At 41.9% G+C, this 19,858-nt stretch overlaps 1 protein-coding gene across 1 annotated transcript in view; it reads left to right on the top strand.

The window, feature by feature from the left end:
- The window catches only part of CLCA2 (chloride channel accessory 2), a 46,783-nt gene that overhangs the window by 14,629 nt on the left and 12,296 nt on the right, over positions 1 to 19,858 (top strand). Inside the window, 3 exon segments of the mRNA XM_045835316.1 lie at positions 2,428 to 2,698; positions 5,170 to 5,340; positions 8,717 to 8,950. Coding sequence (XP_045691272.1) covers positions 2,428 to 2,698; positions 5,170 to 5,340; positions 8,717 to 8,950 — 676 coding nt within the window.

Raw genomic sequence — 19,858 nt, 5'->3', positions numbered from 1 at the left:
AGTCACGTGGGTGGCTTTCAGCTGAATTGCGTAATTAAATGCATTGTGTGAAGGAAATCCTATTCTGACACATCAAAGTTTGACTTTAAGTTTATGATGGCATTTTATGGATGTTAAAAATTTAAGGGAAACAACTAATATAGGTTCAACACTTTTACAGTGGAAGTTACTATTTATGTAGTAAAAATAATTTACTTTTGCTCACTTCCTTCTTTACAAAATCTATATGACATACTTACATATACACTTAGAAAAATCCTCTGCTTAGAATTTATAATATGAATACATGTAATACCTATGTTTTTGAGCACCTACTATGTGCTGAGTCTTGTTTTAACTGCTTTATAATAAAATGCCATAAGAATAAGAACTAGGTACCCAGAGCATACAGAAGGGGCATGCTAGGAACTGGAAGGTGGGAAGAAGAATGATCCCTGAAAGGGAAAATATAAAAATGGAAATTTGAAGGATAAAGGGGGTAAAGATGTGAATGACATACAGAGCAGAGTGAACAACACATAGACTCAGAGGAAGAGAATATGGCTCTTCATAGACTACAGGTAATTCAGAATGAATGAACTACTGAGTAGCAAGTTAGGTGGAGATTTAGAAGAAAAGTGGAGGGCATAATCAGGCTGGATGAATAAACAGGAGCCACGTCAGCAAGGGCTTCATAAGGAAGTAAAAGGGGTAGGAGTTTGAACCCTAAAGGTAAAGGGAAACCACTAGAGGTTCTAAGCCGGGGGTGGATTGAGCAGATCCACACTTGCACTGGCTGAATACAGCCCCTCCTCAGCACTGGTGGCCCTACCTCCCCCCAGACCTTGTTGACAGCCTCTGCTCAGCCTCCCTGCCTCTGGGCTAGCATTCTTCCCACCCACTTGTCATCTCTATCAGGTGCTCCTTCTGAAGTACAAATCAGATACTTTTTGGTGGTCTCAGGATAAAATCCATGTGCTTACTCTTATTCTGGCTTCTGCCCAAGCTCATTCATCTCTTAACCCCCCACCCAAACAACCTATGCTCTGCTTCTACTTAACTTTTCTCCAAACTCATCATATTCTTTACACACCTATTCACAAGGGCCAGGAGCACTTTACCTACTTCTGGCTGCCTTTGCCTAGCTCCTTAGTCTGGATTAGGTGCCCTACATGGAAGCACTTACTACACCCAAAGAGAAGTTTCTGTTGTAGAGGTTCCTGCCATGTATCTGTTACTAATGTTATGATTACAATAGAGATAGACAGATGATAGATAGATAGATAGATAGATAGAGATGATCTTGATGCTTGAATTGTGACTTCACTAGAAAATGGTAAAGAACATGCACCCCAAAGAAGAAGGCTGGCTAAGGTATGGCAGTCTCTTACTTTCCACTCTGAGCCACACCCTAACCCATTATTTTTCTCTCTTCATCCTCCTGCTCAACTATGTTCCCCCTGTTACTTCCAGGGTTTAAGAAGGAGCAGCAGGAAAGGGGGAAAAGGAGTATTTATGTACAGTTAAAACAAAAGAACAAATTTCTGCTATGTTGTAGCTTAGGTTTTTTTTCTTTTCAGGCATTAATTTGCAGGTTTACCCCCATGCAGTCTAGACAGGCAAAAGAGAATGACATTTAGCAATATTTCTATAAATTACTCAGACATTGTAAAATGCTGACCAATTAAAAAAAGAGTGTTCCTTTTCTTCATCCCTAAAAGTGTATGTGGGTTTTGTTGCTTGAGGTTTCTGAGTATGTGGAGGATTTGGGGGAAGTGGAGGAAAGGTAGCATGTTGTTGCCTTTAGTAAAGTGTACTCCCACAGATCATCATCACGAGAATGTGCTGTACTCTTGTTATATGAAAGGAATATAAACATTGAATCTTCTTTTGGGTTAAGGGCCTCAGATTAATATTGGCACCATACTTTGAAGCTTTGAAACACTGTTATAGCCCTGGCTGGCGTAGCTCAGTGGACTGAGCGTGGGCTGGGAACCAAAGCATTGCAGGTTCGATTCCCAGTCAGAGCACATGCCTGGGTTGCAGGCCATGGCCCTCAGCAACTGCACACTGATGTTTCTCTCTCTCTCTCTTTCTCCCTCCCTTCCCTCTCTAAAAATAAATAAATAAAATAAAATAAAAGAAACACTGTTACAATCATCTTCTAAAATATGACTCAAGATGTGCCCTTCCCCACAGATAAGTTCAGGGTATGATTCCCTAAAGAGGTACCTCACAATGTAAGTGGGTTATGCTGTGAGAGCCACATAAATACTGAATTTGGGTATCCCTTAAGCAATATTACTATTCCTGATATTCTTTTGCAGTTATTTTAGAAAATACAAAACAAATAAAACTAGAATAAAAAACCCTAAGAGCTTATATTTATGCTTTAAAGTTCAGGGTTTATCTTCATACTTGACCAAACAGAAGACCTTTGTTTTGCAGCCTGGGCTCTGGACTTATACACTGAACAATACCCACCATTCTCTTCAAGTCTTGAAAGTGACAGTGACCTCTCGTGCCTCCTGCCCAGCCCAGCCTCCTGCTACTATGGAGGCCTTTGTAGAAACAGACAGCACGTCTTTTCCCCATCCCATGATGGTTTATGCAAATGTGAGAAAGGGGCTTTATCCCATTCTCAACGCTACAGTAACTGCTACTGTTGAGCCAGAGGATGAAGATCCTGTTACGCTGAAACTTTTTGATGATGGAGCAGGTAGCAAGTGATGTCACAATCTGTTATGGTGCTGCAGTATCAATATTCAGGTTATCTTTAATATTCTTTCAATTCCATTTTTTTTTCATCCAATCTTATGATATTCTCAAATTCGCATAGAAACACTGACATACAAACTAGCTACAGGTCACATTCACATGAGGAAAGCAACTGAATTTGGAAAAAGAGAGTATCTACGAGGCTCCTCAGAGTGGCTGTATGTGACAGCAAAGTGGCAGGAAAAAGTTGCTAGGTTTCGGCTTGCACTTGCTCAGCGACACTTAGTGAGGACCAACAGGAACAACTTCTAGGTTCCTGTGACATGCCCACATTCCACTAAGACTCACTAGATGTACTATTCACTGATATGATCCAACTGGACAATTAAAATAGCAAATGAAAACCCAAGAAGAGGTATGCAATGATTGTGCATCCATTCTCCCCCTTGAACCCGACTGAGAAGAGAAAATTGGAAATTGAACTTGTGACCCCCAGATGACCCAAGGCTTTCTTGAGCCAAGCAGCTGGGTGGATAAGAGGGCACAGCTAGTGCCCTTTACAGGTGTGAGTTTGGTCCCAAGAAGACCAAATAGCAAACCTAGTGGAATTGGGACAAAGATGTTCCCACCATTGGGCAAACAAAGTAAAACAAAACAATACCCCACTTTAACACACTCATTCTGCATGTGGAGAGAGCGTTCAGCGCTTCCTGTCATACAGCGCAGTCAGCACCGCACAAAGCCAGCAAACAGCAGCGTCGAGGCTCTTTCTAACGTTTTTGACTTCTGAAAACAAACTCCTTTGCTGTTTTATCTTTCCTGTTTTGTTTTTTCCTAAACTAAATTCTCAGAATGACAGCAGACCTCAAAATCGGTTAGCAGCCCCAAGTGTCTGATCTACCAGCTATATCATATTCCTTCCCTCTGTTGTTTCAAAAATAAAAAATTTTGGAGTCTTAGGTTTGGTAACCCATTAGTAACTTGCTATGGCAATTTTGTATGACATTTACAAAACAGAAGGGTTTTAGTTCAAGGCTACCTCAAAACAAGACAAGTCCTCTTGTTTTGTCTCTTGGGACGTATCCAAATGAACTTCCATACTCCTGATTGCTTATCTACAGCCACAGCTTTTCATTCCATGCATGCAGTCCAAAAACACACTTTGCAGAATGTCCCCTCTTCGCCCCAGCCTGTAGGCTGGCTTATAGGAGAACAGACAAAATTATCTTAGGAAAGATCACTTGAATAGACTCAATAAGCTTTAATATTTATTACCTAGAATGATTTTATTTTGACATCTAAATTTATACTCTAATGAAAGCAACAATGAAAAAGATTGTTTAGGCATTAAAGTATAAATTTAGATTTCCCCCCAATATTTAGCATGCTTGTATTGTCTAATTTTTATACTAAAAGTGGCATTTATCTGCTAAATAAAGTTAATGAATAAACCATGGCAGAGGGAAATTTTCCATTATTGTTTCTCAACAAAGGTCGACCTTATTCATCATGAAATCACTAAACACCAAGGTCTGATTTCTTTCTAGTACATAAAAGCAATCTCTAAACCTACTATGATCATGGATGCTTAGCACTTTTTATTTTTATTAAATATACTCCTACTTTTGTATGTTAAGGAGCAGCCCTGACTCTGCTATAGGGATTAGGACACTTGCTTTAGTGAGGATACAACACTCGAGTCAGGGCTGGGAATGTGGCAGGAGAACGGGACAAGCCGCTTGCCCTCGGCTGGCTGCACTTGAACAGTGGAGCGGATCTACACTTAGGCTAAGCTATGCTTCCCTGCTGCCCCAGTGTCTAGGTCTTCCTGCCATTCAGGACCAAGGCACCATGGGTGGAACCACAGACTGGCAAACTCCAAGTCAGCAAGCCCCTTCCAATCTAGAACAACAGTTCCATGTATACTTTAATAAATAAACTGAATGATTTCACACTTTTCAAAATCAACTACAAAGATTTTTTTTTCATGAGGAGTGTTTTTTTCTTATCAGGGCTTCAGGGTATTCATAAACCCCTTCAAATTATGTGAAAACAAAGACATGTGCATGTATATTTATTTCCCGGGAACAGATCACTTCTATATCAAAAGGGACTTAAACAGCTTAAGGATGTGCTTGGTTTCTGTGGGAAACTAGAATTAATTTCAATTATAGGAAGGAGAGCTCTAAAGGTTATTATTAAATGCTTTCTTAGCACCAAAGCAGGTACAACTCATTCACTTTTAGAAAATAATTTTTTCATAAGTTAAGGAACCACAGGGAGAAATTTTGGAGCCATTAGATTTTTAATCACCTGATACTATCAAAAACAGTTATGACCATCACATCATATGCTAAATTGAGAAAAACAAGAGGAATGAATCTTATTTTTTAATGATTTAATTAAATATTAATAATCAACTCTGATGACATGTTGACATTGAGTTTTGTTTTGTTTTATATACCCATACAGGTGCTGATGCTATAAAAAATGATGGAATTTACTCGAGGTATTTTTTCTCCTTTGCTGTAAATGGTAGATATAGCTTGAAAGTACATGTCAATCACTCTCCCAGCGTAAGCGCCCTGGGCCACTCTATTCCAGGGAGTCATGCTATGTACATACCAGGTTATATAGCAAATGGTAAGAATAATTAGCTAACATCATTTAATGTGTATGTAATACAGCTGATTGTGTGTGTGTATTCGAGAGAGAGGGGAAGAGAGGGGAAGGTTGTGTGTGTGTGTGTGTGTGTGTGTGTTCAAGAGAGGGGGTAATTCTGTCCCTCTCTTTTCAGGTGAAAGAGGGGGATGGAATTTCAAAACTCTTTTTTACTTAATTAAGTCAAGGCATAAGTTGTTGACTATCTCTTTATTCTTGAAAGGTACATGGTAGTAGATTACAATAAGGCAACAGGAAATCCCCACAGATTTCTCCTACCTTCATTTCAGTCATTATTTTTACCTCTTTCATGTGACTGTTACACCAGAATTACTAACAGACAAAAAGATTTATTGAATTTTCAGTTTCAGCTCCTGCATTTCCTCTACAGAGGTTTAAGCGAGAGAAAGAGACACAAAATTGTTAGCAGTTGAAAGAGGGGAGCAAGTAACCCAAACAATCCACACAAGAAATGAATTTCTGAAAAAATATGAGTTTGGATATTGCAGTCAACTGAGTGCTTCCTGGAGATGTTATATCTTCCTTCAAGATAAAAGTGCCAAATAAATAGAAGATACACATCTTTTTAACACCATTATTGTAGTTCCTGATAGGAAATAGTGGTTAAAATATAACAAACAGAAATATGCTACAGTTTTTTATAAAATAATCTCAAAAACAGTTCTAAGCATTCTCATTCACAAAACTACAGAATGTTTATGAGTACTTTTCATGTATTTTAGCAGCTATAACTATTTTTATCTAAATATAATACTTCATTTCTAAGTAGATATTCCCTCTTTCATTTATAAATCAAATATTTTTGAAGGCCTATTAGGTGACAGGCTTAGTCCTAGGAACTTGGGATACCAGGTAGGTAGAATAAGACTTGATTCCACTCAAGGAGCCTGCAGGTTACTGAGTGGTCTGAGTGTCCTTTTTAAGTCCATGAGTTTAAAGGATGAAAATACCAGCACCTTGTGTACAGTGAGATTAGAAAAGTAATATTCGAATCTCTGTGCTTTTCTCTGTGTATTTCATGTGGGCCCTTAATAGCTTAATGAGAAAAAGCTGGGTTTCCCAGGCATGCCTGCTGTACATGACATTCACCCTATCAGCTAACTTTCAGGTGATAACCTTGAGCACAAACTTCACTGAAAAATGGAAGCTGCTCTGTTTTCACCACCAAATCTCCAGAAACTGTTGCATTTCCTCCTTACCTCTCCTCCCCAAAGGCTGATGTCCCTGTTGAATCTGCTCTGGATCCCATCCAGCCTGTCCATCCAGGGGCCTTCAGAGTCTGCCTGTGTGTTCCTGCTCAGCTGCTGCCTCTGAGCAGCACTCAAGCATGATTTATCACTTTCCATGTTGAAACACTTATTCTTGGTCCCTCCTCAGCTGCTGTCCATGTTTCTAGTCCCTGTTGTCTGGTTCCTTGAAATTAATCTAAACCTACTGACTGTACTTTCTCGCCTCCAATTTTCTACTTTGCTCACTGCAATCTGATTTCCATCCAAATCACTCTTCCATCCAAATCTCCCCACTGGAATTGCTCTGGCCCAGTCACCAATGATCTCCCTACTGTTAAATTCAAAGGATACATTTCAGTCCTCATTTTACCTGATTTGAGCAGTATCTGGCACAACTGATTGATTTCTCCTTTGTCATTTCCTGGTTTCTATGACACAACACTCTCCTGATTACCTCTTATTCTCTGGAAGTGTTTGTTGGGCTCTTTTCCAGCGTCTCCTTCCCTATTGTTGCCAATTCTCAGAGCTCAGTCCTAACCTTCTCACTCTACCATTTGGAGCCACACTGCCTGGATTGGAAACCTAGCCCCCACCCCCACCCTCACCCCTGTTTACTTACTGTGTGACTTTGGGAAAGTTACTTGGCTTCTGTGTACTCGAGTTTCACCATCTGTAAAACTGAGGGTAATAAATTACACCATGTTCATAGCATTGCTGGGAAAATTAAATATTTGATATACATCAGATACTTAGAAAAGTGCTTGGCACATAGTAAGCCAGGCACTCAAAAATGCAATTTATCAATATAGTTGAAATTCTTATTAGATAACCTCATTAATCCATATAGCTATTACAATGTTTATATGACTGTAGCTTACAAATCCATAACTTCAAAATTTTTAAATTCATCTAAAGCCTCAATAGAAGGTTAAAATCCATATCTAACAGGCTCCTTGACATTTCAATTACATATTTTACAGGAATCACAAACCTTGTAAAACTTACATTTTTAGTCTCCTTCACTTTAGCCTGCTTCTCTCCCAAGTTGCTGATTTTAAAAAGCTTTTTCACTGTTGTTGTTGTTCGCCAATATTCTCTTTTGCTGTATTCAAATCCACCATCAGCTTTTGCTGATTTCATCTCCAAAATACATCTCAAGCTGCCTACGTCTTACCTCCTCTCCACTGTTCTCACCCAACCCAAGATGCCATTTCTTTTTATTTTAGAAAGAGGGAGGAGGGAAAGAGGAAGAGACAGAAGAGGAGAGAGAATTTTTATTCCACTTATTTATGCATACATTGGTTGCTACTTGTATATACCCAGAATGGGGATCAAAAATCTGCAACCTCGATGTACGGGAGACAGGTTCCAACTGACTGAGCACCCAGCCAGGGCACCGAGCTGCCATCTTTACTTGTCTGGACGTTTGGCAATGGCCGTCTCAGTGGCCTCTTTGTTTCCTGTGTTTGAATTCATTTTCCACCAAGAATGGCCAGAGTGACCAGTAAAAGGGCAAATGTCATCGTGTCACTGCCCTTCCCCACAGATGTAAGATTAAACTTTAAAACCACTAAAGTGGCCCATAAGGTCTTACATAAACTTCTCTCCTGTCTCATCTCAAACTACTGTACTTCTCACTTTAATTAAGTTTATCCAACTCAGAAAGCTCTTCCACACCTCAGAGTTTTATACCTCTTCCCTCTACTTAGGATATTCTTACCTCCACTCTTTACCTGGCTGACACATGCTCATACTTTATGAAACTTTTAAACATAGCTTCCTTGATAACACTCTACATTATGTACCTCTGCTATTTTCCTTAACAGCACCCTGCCTTTTTTCCTCCTAACATTATCACAATTTGTAAATATATGTTTATTGATATGACTATCAGTTCCATGCGATACTGTTTTGTCCATGATTACTGGCACAGGATATGCCTGCAAAATACTGAATGAATGAATGAATTGTGGAATAAACAAACTCAGTTATTCTAAAAATGTAGTAAACAAAAAAGTTTTAAAATATCTCTCAATAATTTGTCAAGAATAAGGTCTTCAGGAGGTTGTAATTTGTTGTTGAGTCTATTCTTTTCTTGGCTGTCCCAGGTAACATCCAGATGAATGCCCCAAGAAGATCCATGGGCAGGAGTGAGGAGCTGCGAAAGTGGGGCTTTAGCCGAATAAGCTCAGGGGGCTCCTTTTCCGTGCTGGGAGTTCCAGCTGGCCCCCATCCCGATGTGTTTCCGCCATGCAAAATCATTGACCTGGAGGCTGTAGCAGTAGAAGAGGAGGTGACTTTATCTTGGACGGCACCCGGAGAAGACTTTGATCATGGCCAGGGTAGGTTTCTTGGTTTTATTACCTATTTTTCTACAAGGAGGCATTTCTAATAACTGTATCAGGTGTTAATTTAATACAAAAAACTTTGGGAGTTTATAACTGAACAAGCGTCAGAAGGTCATCATGAAAAGCTTTGCATTGTTGGTAAGACTTTACAGCATTGGGTCTAGGAATGAGAGTGTGCCAGCTCCCCCAGGACTGAAGAGGCCCTTGTAAACTGACCAGCACTAATCAAACAGAAACATTGACTGGAAACTTGAATACCACGTGGAATGGTGGTCTTATCAGCAGAAATAGATTCTGTATTGCAGAGCATAGACTTGCAAATACTGGAGGTAATTCATTTTCTGAAAATTGGATACTGACTATTTGTTCAGATTAAGAAGACAGGTTTAAGGCAATAATTTCCATAAGTCATCATGTAAACCTTCGCACATTTTCCTCTCCCACTCCTGGCCATCATTTTTGTTAGGGAGGCTGGGACCAGTTCCCTGGCACCGGCTTCCTTCCCCTTGCTTGTGTAATCACTGATGAAGTTCTCTTTTAACTTTCCAGCATTCGGGCTTCCACCTACCTCATCCTTTCATGTCCATAGAAATTCAACAAAATAACTTTTCTCAAAGAATAATCTTTCCAACTACTTTGCCATCACCAAAAAAAAAAATGTTATCATTGATTACACATTAAAGAGTTTATTTCCTCTTTAAAAAGTACATTTTATTGATTATGCTATTACAATTGTCCCATTTTTTCCTCCTCTTTATTCCCCACCCTGCATGACCCTCGCACCAGCATTTCCCCACCCTTAGGTCATGTCCATGGGTTGTACATATAAGTTCTTTGGCTTCTCCAGTTCCCATATAATTCTTAATCTCCTCCTGCCTATTTTGTACCTACCATTTCTGCTTCTTATTCCCTGTACCTTTTCTCCCATTCTCCCCTTTTAACCTCCCCACTGATAACCCTCCATGTGATCTACACTTCTGTGATTCATTTTCTGTTCTAGCAGTTTGCTTAGTTTTGGGGATTTTTTTAGGTTCAGTTGTTGACAGCTGTGAGTTTGTTGTAATTTTACTGTTCTTAGTTTTTATCTTCTTCTTCTTCTTAGATAAGTCCCTTTAACATTTCATATAATAAGGGCTTGGTGATGATGAACTCCTTTAACTTGACCTTATCTGGGAAGCACTTTATCTGCCCTTCCATTCTAAATGATAGTTTTGCTGGATAGAGCAATCTTGGATGTAGCCTTTCACTACGTGGAATACTTCTTTTCACCCTCTTCTTGTGTGTAAGTCTTCTTTAGAGAAATCAGCTGATAGCCTTATGGGAACTCCTTTGTAGGTAATTCTCACCTTTTCTCTTGCTTCATTTAAGATTATCTCCTTACCTTAAATTTTGGGTAACTTAATTATGAAGTGCCCTGGTGTGTTCCTCCTTGGATCCAACTTCTTTGGGACTCTCTGAGCCTCCTGGACTTCTTGGAACTCTATTTCCTTTGCCAGATTGGGGAAGTTCTCCTTCATTATGTTGTCAAATAAGTTTTCAATTTCTTGCTCTTCCTGTTCTCCTTCTGGTACCCCTATGATTCAGATGTTGGAATGTTTCAACATCTGAATGTTTTCTGGAGGTTCCTAAGCCTCTCCTCATTTTTTTGAATTCTTGTTTCTTCATTCTGCTCCAGTTGAATGTTTATTTCTTCCTTCTGCTCCAGATCATTGGTTTGAGTCCCAGTTTCCTTCCCTTCACTGTTGGTTCCTTGTATATGTTCCTTTATTTCACTTTTCATGGCCTTCACTTTTTCTTCTATTTTGTGACCATATTCAACCATTTCTGTGAGCATCCTGATTACCAGTGTTTTGAACTTTGCATCTGATAGGTTGAATATCTCTTTGTCACTTAGTTGTTTATATGGAGTTTTGAACTATTCTTTCATTTGGGCCATATTTCCTTGTCTCAGCAGACCTGTTATGTTGTAAGGTGTGGAGCCTTAGGTATTCATCAGGATGGAACAACTCACTTCTCTGCATTGTGGCACTGTATGTGGGAGAGAGGTCAGAGAAGGAACAATGCCACTGGCTTGGATCTTGGCTAGCTCTCAGTCACTTCTCACACTACCTACAAGCAAATTGGGCCTTCCTGGTGCTGGTTCCCAGGTTGGAGGGCTTTTGTATGTTCTAGAACCCTGTGGGCCTCTCCAACGAACTCTGCTGTGAGGCTGGGAGTTTCTCCCACCACCGCATACCCCCACAGGTTTTAGGTTTTGAGGCTTTATTTCCCTGCACTGTAATCCTGGGTTGAGAGGTCTGTCTCACTCCCCAGTTGTTCCTCCCAGTTTTTCTGCACACAAATGTGAGACCACCAGCTGCCACCTTGCCACACATACTCTGCCCTAGCTGCCCATCTCCACCCCTCTTATCAGTCTAGATGAATGTTTCTTCTTTAACTCCTTGGTTGTCAGATTTCCATACAGTTTGATTTTCTGGCAGTTCTGGTTATTTTTTGTTTTTAAATTTGTTGGTTGTCCTTCTTTTGATATTGTGAGGAGGCAAAGTGTATCTACCTATGCCTCCATCTTAGCCAGAAGTCTCTACAGTTCTTTTTATAGCTTCTTATACACAATGATAATTATGACAGGAGTTGTTCAAAGAAATAAAACACAGAAGAGGAGGAAGGAACTCTACCATGTGCTAAGAATTGGGTACATAAAACTAAGCTCTGTTTTCTAAACTTGAAGTCTGGTAGGGGTGCAAATATCCACAGATGACTAACTGGATGAAAAGCATACGAGGTGACTAGGGGTGGGAGAAGAGCAGTATGGAGGAGGAGCATTATATACAGCGATATGCTGGTAAGTGCTCAACAAATGATCCCCATCCTCCCCCGAAAGCCCTGATTTATAGTGTTTGCCAATTTCTGTGGTGTAAATATCCCCAACATGGCTGATGTCAAGCTGTCAGTGTAATATCACTGAATGGAGAGTGGGGAAATGTGCACAGCTGGCTTTTGAGAATCAGTTCAAGCCTGCTCTAGCTCACTGCTGAATTCATGCACAAAGGCAGCAAGTCATGAAACAGAATGGTGTTTGGGGCACTACAGGCTGCTGGAGCTCAAAGACCCAGAGGTGAGGAAGGTGGAATGGGAATAGGGCTAAGATTGGACAGGAGGGAGAAAAGACCATGGGAGAGGGCTTTGGCTGAAAGGCTAGAGCTGCACTAGTTTGGCACCGACACATTGCCACTGAGTGCTTAAAAATGTGGCTGGTCCAAACTGAGATGTGCTAGAAGTATAAACTATACACTAGCTTTTGAAGACTTAGCAAAAAAAAAAAGAATATAAAAGATCTCATTAATATTTTTATGTTGACTACATGTTAAAATGATAATATTTTGGATACATTGGGCTAGTCACATATTTACAATTAATTGTGTGTTTCTTTTTAGTTTCTAAAATGTGACTATAAGAAAATTCCGAACTACATGTGTGGCTGGCATTATATTTATGTGAGGTATCTTCAGGCCAGAGAATATGGACATTGTTTAGCAGGCTACGGAGAGTCTCAGAAGAGTTTTAAACAGATGTGGTCTGCTGCCCAGAAGCTCCATCCAGTGCTGTGTGGAGTTTGCTGAGGTCAGGCGGGAGGGAGAAACTTGATGGGGTCCAGCCAGAGCAATGTGGGACTCAGTGAAGGCAGGGGAAGTGGGGATGAGGAAGAGAACAGCCTGTTGGGACAAGGTAGCCAATTGGATGTGGGAGGCAAACAGAGGGTGGAGTCAAGGATGATGGTCAGGTTTCTGGCTTGGGCAGCTGTCTACATGAGAGTGGTAATAATAAATAAAAATGCAAGAGGGATAAAGGTTTCTTGGGAGAAGGGAATGAGTTCAGTTTGGGATGTGATGAGTCTGAGGTGAAAGGGAACTTGCCAAGTCCAACAGGCCACTGGGTACGGGGGTCTGGAATCCTGTTGGCACCATCTTAAAAATATATCCTGTTCAATCTCCTACCTCCTATACTGCCACCACCCTAACCCAAGCCACTATAATATCTTAGCTGGATTATTGCCATAGCCTCCTAGCTGGTCACCTTGCTGATGCATTTTCCTGCTTTTTCTCAAGTCTCTATCAATAGCCAGAATAATCATGTTAAAAGCCACATCAGAACATGGCACGGCTCCCTTCTTAAACTTCCAGTGAATTCCATGGCACTCAGAGTTCATGCCTCTCTGTACACTGACCTAAGGTTTTATGTGACCTGGTCCTGTGGCTCTCTTAGCTCCCACTACTCTCCCCCTCAGAGACTGCTCTAACCACACTGGCCCACTCGCTGGTCCTAGAACTCCCCAGGAAGCCACCTGCCTTGGGGAGCCTTTGCACCTGGTACCCTTCCCTGTTATTCCTGAGGAACTGTCTCTCTCATCTTCATCAGGCCTTTACTCTGCTTTCCCCTCCTCTGTGAAGACTTCTGCTCACCCCATATAAAATGACACCCTCACTCCTGTTCTTACCTTTTTCATCAGCTCTTGTCACTATTAATCATGCTGTAAATGGTACTTATGGTATTTATCATGCTTAATGTCTGCCTTCCTCATTAGATTGTAAGGTCTGTAAGGCAAAAAATAGTGTCTGTTTTCTTCTCTGCTGCATCCCCTGCACCTGGAATAGCTCCTGGCACATAGTAGACACTGGACTAGTATCTGTTGAATGAAAGAATAAACTAGTCTATCAATGGAGTGAGCACCTGAATCCTAGAAACTGACCTGCTTTTGGAATCCCAGCTCTGCCACTCGTCATTGTGACCTGGGGCTGGCTATTTATCATCTCTGAGTCCTAATTTTCTCATCTACGGAATGGAGAAATTAATAATACCACCTACAAAAATTGTTGTGAGAATGCATTTAGTCAAGAAATATTTATGGAACCCCTTCCAGGCACTGTGTTTAATGGGAATTAAATAAGCAAATGTACAGAAGACCTTGACATTGTGTGTGCCATATTTTAGGTTCTGCTAAACATTAGCATTTACTGAGTAATAACAGGAAGAGGGGGAGGAGCATTAGGCAGTCAGGAGGGAAGGCTGTGTGAGGAAGATCTGGGAGAGGCCCAGCTGGCCCAGCGGGAGTGAGCAGAGTGGGAGGGAAGGGAGGAGACCGCTGATCTGCTGAGCCCACAGGGACAAAACCCATAAGGGGGAGCTGGGAAACAAGCTGGACTTTAAAGTCTGGATGGGGGTGGAAGGGGAATTCTGGTGTCATTACCAGTACACCAGTGCCAGAATCCTAAAGAACTGCAGACACAGACTCCCCCTGAAGGCACAAGTCATGAATCATTCCTGCCAGGAGGAATGATACTGTGGGGGGCCCTGCAAGGAGCTGAAGATTGTGAGAGAAATACAGTAATGTGTCAGGGTCCCCCCCACTTCAGACTGGACTAGGCTTGGACTCTGGAGTCCCGTGCCTCCCTCCTTGAAAATCCCATGAAAGAGCCGGAGCCTCATTCTGGTCACCAGTGGACAATGGCTCTTTGTCACCATCAGTAGGTGAGAGCTCTGATGGGGGCAAAAGTCTGAGGGGGTCTCTGCCTGGGGGCATCTCAGAAGGCATGGAGATGAGGGTCAAGGCACTAGCGAGTCATGGAACATAGAGGGCTAGAGGCCCTGCCCTTTCCCTCCAGACCTGGCATGACTCTGGCTCTTGCTGCCCTGGGCATGCCTTGCCCTGGTCTTCCTGGTGGATTTTTCCAGAAGACCTCCGAGGTTGCCTCTCAGCTCCATGACTGGAAGTTTGGAAGATGCCCTCACCCCACCCTCAGGTCCAGGCCCCAGGAATTAGGGAGCCCAAGAGAGACGGCAGTTATTTCACTGATAGGACCCCTCCAGCTCTTCGGTGCCCGGGAGGTGATTTGTCTCAGAAGTCTTTGTGGTGCTACAATGTCCCCAGCGTGCCATAGGGGACTACTGTTTTACGGAATAGAACAAGCCAGGAAGTCAAACCTTGTTGTGCAGTCACTCACTTTTCACCCGAGTAAAATACAAGCCACGACTGCCAAGCTCACAGCACACCTCCCGCTCCACCCCTCAACAATGCGATAGTCAAGCTGCAGTTTGCCTGGGTTGATGATCAACCAGTATGGACCATGGGGGCAACCACCTTAAAGACTTTTTATTTATAACTAATTATAAACTCAAAATAAGATGCACCAAAAAAAAAAAAAAACAGTTCAAAGAGGTTCTGTGTGCCCTTCAGCCAGCTTCCTCCAGTGGTGGCACAGGCGTAGTCACAGGATAACGTCACAGCCGGGAGAGCGACATTAGCCCAAAGCCTGGGCCTTATTCAGATTCTACTCCCTTTGCACATGAGTCGGTGCCATCTTACCACGTGTGTAAATTTGTGTAACAACCAGCACAATCAAGACACAGAACTGCCTGTCACTGAAAAGATAGCCCTTGTGTAACACCCATCTCTAGCCCCTGGCTGCTGTGGAGCCTGGAGTGTTCGAGACACATTGTAGACGCATCTCCTGACACGTACTCGATCCGCATGTGTCTGCTGTGAGTCTATGGTGTGTCCTCCCATCCTCCTCACAGGTCTTTCGTAGAATAAAAGGTTTTAATTTTGATGAAGTACAACTTACCAATTTTTTATTTTATAGATTGTGGTTTTAGTGTCATTCTTAAGAATGAGAGCCTTGCCCTACAGCCTAAAGATTTTCTGTTTTATTCTAAAAAACTATCCTTCCTCCACTGAGTATCATTTGCTCCTTTGTCAAAAATTAGTTGGCTGTATTTATTTGTGTGATTTGTGATTTTACTATTTTGTGTAACACTACACCATTTTATGTGTGTGTATATACATATATACACATATTTACACATGTACACATGAAATGTTAATCCATAAACAGCATGTTTTTCTACTTATTTACATCTTCCTTAATTTCTTTTTATCAGCACTTTGTAGTTTTCAGTAGATATGTCCTGTACATGGTTTCCACATGGCCATTGATAATATATAGAAATACAACTGATTTTTTAATATTGATTTTGTATCCTGTGGCCTAGCTAATCTATTAGCTCTGGAGGCTGTTTGTTTCTTGCTCATTTTTTTGTTTGTTCATTTTGAATTTGAGGGAGAAGTGTTTTGGTTTTTTTGATTTCTTGGGACTTTCAACATAAGTCATTGTGTCATTGGCAAATAAGGCTAGTCTTATTTGTTCCTTTCCACTCTGTATGCCATCATCAGTGGATTATCAACTGTGAGGATCAACTAGGCAAAAAATGTATTTAATCCAAATAGTTTGTTTTCCTGCTCACTTCTAGATTATTTCCCCATATCCACTGTGTTCAGGGAACATAGACTCACTCTTATACTAGATAAGGCAACTATTATTAGGAAAACATCTGGAAATAATAAGAAAACACATTGCAAAGCCAAAGGGGGAAGATCTGGGGACTTTTACATCATGCCCACTTGATGAGCAAGAGTCATCAAAGGGTGACTCTGGGTACTGTTTGTTCCCTTAGGTGAGGGCCACCTGGGCCTCAGGGCTGACCTTTTCAAAACCCACCCAAGGAAATGAGCAACTCTTCTCCCAGTTCTGGCCAAGGTCAGGGACTCCTGAAAGCAGGCTGGGGGCAGGGACTGACCCCAGGGTCTGAGGAGATGATGGAAAGTTGAGGAGGGTCGCCCCTCACCCGGGATCCAGATGGAAGTCCAGCGTGCCTGTGAGGGACACCGTGGTCTCCTCTGCCTCTGAGCTGACGCATAGCTCCTACAGAGTCCTGCAGGATGTGATTTTTGGTGTGATCAGAGAAAAGGTAAACAAGATATGCTCTTGTTCCCTATGGTCATGAGTCTGGGTGGTACAGGAACTGTGTCCTTGACACCCCAGAGGCATCTATGGAGTTGTATAAGCAATGCTGTGTGGACAAAGGGATTCCGTACAATGAGATCTCTGTTTACCCAAACGACTTAGAGTTATCTCATTATGGAGCTATTTATTTTTCTGATGAAGTGTTGGGCAATTCGCGGCTGGGATACACTGAAATATTACACTGTGTATGATGCTTAATCAACACACTTGTTAAAGGCAGACATGGTAAAGAGGTGGAAACAAAGGGAGTGCAGTTCTCGCTGACACATGCTTGCCTTTGGAGAAATTTACTGAGTCTGAAAGAGTTAGATATCTTTATCTGCTTTCTGGGGAGCAAGTGATGAAATACATTTATTAAAGCTAATATCTTGATAATAGTAAATTGAAAGAAAATTTAAAGGCAAAAAATAGTTACTGTTTCTGTGGTCTATACCACACTATACACAACTTAATACAGTGGTACCTCCGTACTCACTGTTAATTCGCTTCGAAACTCATGATGAGTGCCGAATCCGATGAGTACCGAACAATGAAGCATTGTCTCTTGTGGGGCGACAGTGTGACTCACACAAGTTCTAGCAAGTGCAATGAGTCCCGAGCAAGTGAGGAGTGCTGAAACATTTTTTTCTCATCAAAATTCGATGACTACACTGTTTGACAAGTTCTGAACCCAACAGGAACCAAGGTATGACTATTCTTTTATAGCAGTGTTATAACAATGCTGTTTTGACAGTGTCAAAAATGATCCCACTCGTATAAGTAGCCAGGAGAGTTTTATCACCACGGTCCACATACTGGCAGGATGAGACTCCTCAACCAAATTGAGTAGTGCTTTATCTCCATTATGTGTAAGACTCACCTCCTTACCTTCCATGTGGATTTCTAGTCTGTGCAGTTCTGCACTCATCTTGTGCCATAAGACACTGACCCCCTCCCACTGCTCTCCCCAATACTGACCCGTGAATGGCAAGTAGAGACTCCCCTCTCTGGGAAAATTTCTCTGGGTTTCCAGAGACAAGGAGATGTTAGGATCAGGAGGCAGTCTTCCCTGTGTTCTAGGCTTTTTCTTAGCTAAATAAGACCTGGCCAGAATTCCTAGATCCTCTTCTCCCTACCCCAGAAGTCTCTGGACATCAGAAATATACCTGCCCCTGAGTTTCAACTCCACAGCTTCTGCTGTCTCTCTCTCCTTGGCCTCTCATGTTCACTGAGCCCTTCTAGGGACCAACAGGGAATGGCTGTTTAGGATGCCACTTATGGTGCTTCCAAGGTGAGGCTCCACTGCAGCTGTCCTCCAATGTGAGCTCGAGGGAGCACACATAACCTGGATCTGCCAGAGTCTCCCTTTGCATTTCAAGACAGAGAGCAGTGGCCTGGGGAGGTTTCATAAACAGGTACCCTTCCTACCTCTTCGTGTGGGCTTTGCCTTCCACCCTCTCTTGCTAGGGCTGTCTCTGTGGAAGGATGAAGTTTTTACCACAAATTGTAAAAGGATTTTTAAAGGTGAGCAGGCTATATAAGTAGGGAGCTAATCTGGAAGAAATCTCATTTTCAATGGTGAATCTGAAGTTCATTGCACTCTTTTGTTGGGATTTATGAACATCTTTCTTTCATAAAAGTTGACCATGGTGTTCTCTTCACTGTCAAAAATCCCGAAGAGGCACCTAACGTGAGTGGGGGAAATCTGTGAACCAAACTCTGAAGCCCCATGCAGCCCTGAGCCAGGACCGTCCCTCACACCAGACCAGACCTGCCTGGAAGAGCTGAGCCAGGAGGACCTAAACTACCTCTCTAAGTTTAGTTAGAATGGAGGTTTTAGAGGGATTTGTTTTCCAAAATAGCTAATGGAAATATACCCATATGATAGATGCTTTCTTGGTTTCTGAAAGAGATAATCTTCTTCTCTTCCATTACCCCAAACCTTGTATTGATTTTTTGAAACCTTCATTCAGTAGAGTTCTGAAGCCAGTGGTCAGTGGCCTCATGAATTCACCAGTCTGGTCAAATGATTCTAGAAGGTCTTCTCTCTTAACCTCTGTTTTACATACCATTTGGAGAAAAAGATGCTTTCATTAGCTCAATTATGTATTCTTCTATTTGTGCAACAAGCACTCACTGGCTCTCTGCTGTGTAACTGACAGGCTAGCTTATGTGGACCGCAGCTTGTGGGGTCTGTGGTGTTATGGGTGAGACGAGACAAATTCACACAAACTATCAAGTCCTGTGGAGGAAAAGGGATGGCATAGCCACTCTCTCAAGGGGAGAGCACATCGACACTTGCCTTCACAAGCTTTTACTGCTTTTCTGGGCACATTATGTTGAAGACAATCCTCATTTACTATGCACAGATTCTCTTCAGTTGGTTACCTTTTACAGAAAACAAAGGAGAGGATGCCACTAATCACATCACGGAAGAAGGATATTTGCAAATGCAAAGAGAAAAGTGGTTGAACTGGTTACACTCATCCTTGGAAGTTTTAGTATAGATTTTAGGAAGTTACTTTAAAGATATATTGTAAATGTTTGCTGCCTCAATTCAGCGTGAGGGACTTTTAGCAAAAAGCAACACTCAAAGCAGCCTAGGTACAATGCAAGCCCGATTCCTCACAGGAGAACCTATCCATGGGCGTGGGTCCTGTGTATCAGTCCTTGCTTGCCACTGGCCACGCAGAACGGCCTCCTATAGCTAGCTAGGATGAATAAGACACTGCTGCCATCATCAAAAGGCTCGCAGTCTACATTGAAGCCAGATGAGGGCACAGTCATGCTACATGGTAGATTATAGGTGCTGGAATGAAGGAAGCATTGGGTGATATGAAAAAGGACCTCAATTTAAAAGGGTTATATACTGAGTTAGTTGATACTAAAATTGGGTTTTATGAGAGTACAGGAGTTGGCTCTGAAGATTGCAGTGAGAGAAGGCTTCAGGACAGAGACAAAGTTTGCGCCACAGAGAGTGGCCAACCGAGGAACTTTATGGGTTCAGCTCAGCTGGAGTACAGGCAAATTAGGGAGAATAGTAGAAAACAAGATAAGGTTGGAA

Source organism: Phyllostomus hastatus, unplaced genomic scaffold (genome assembly GCF_019186645.2).
Source record: "Phyllostomus hastatus isolate PE091 unplaced genomic scaffold, TTU_PhHast_1.1 phas_contig_209, whole genome shotgun sequence".
Lineage (NCBI taxonomy): Eukaryota > Metazoa > Chordata > Mammalia > Chiroptera > Phyllostomidae > Phyllostomus > Phyllostomus hastatus.
Note: the sequence above shows the minus strand (reverse complement) of the source record. Positions and strands in the feature narration are given on the sequence as shown.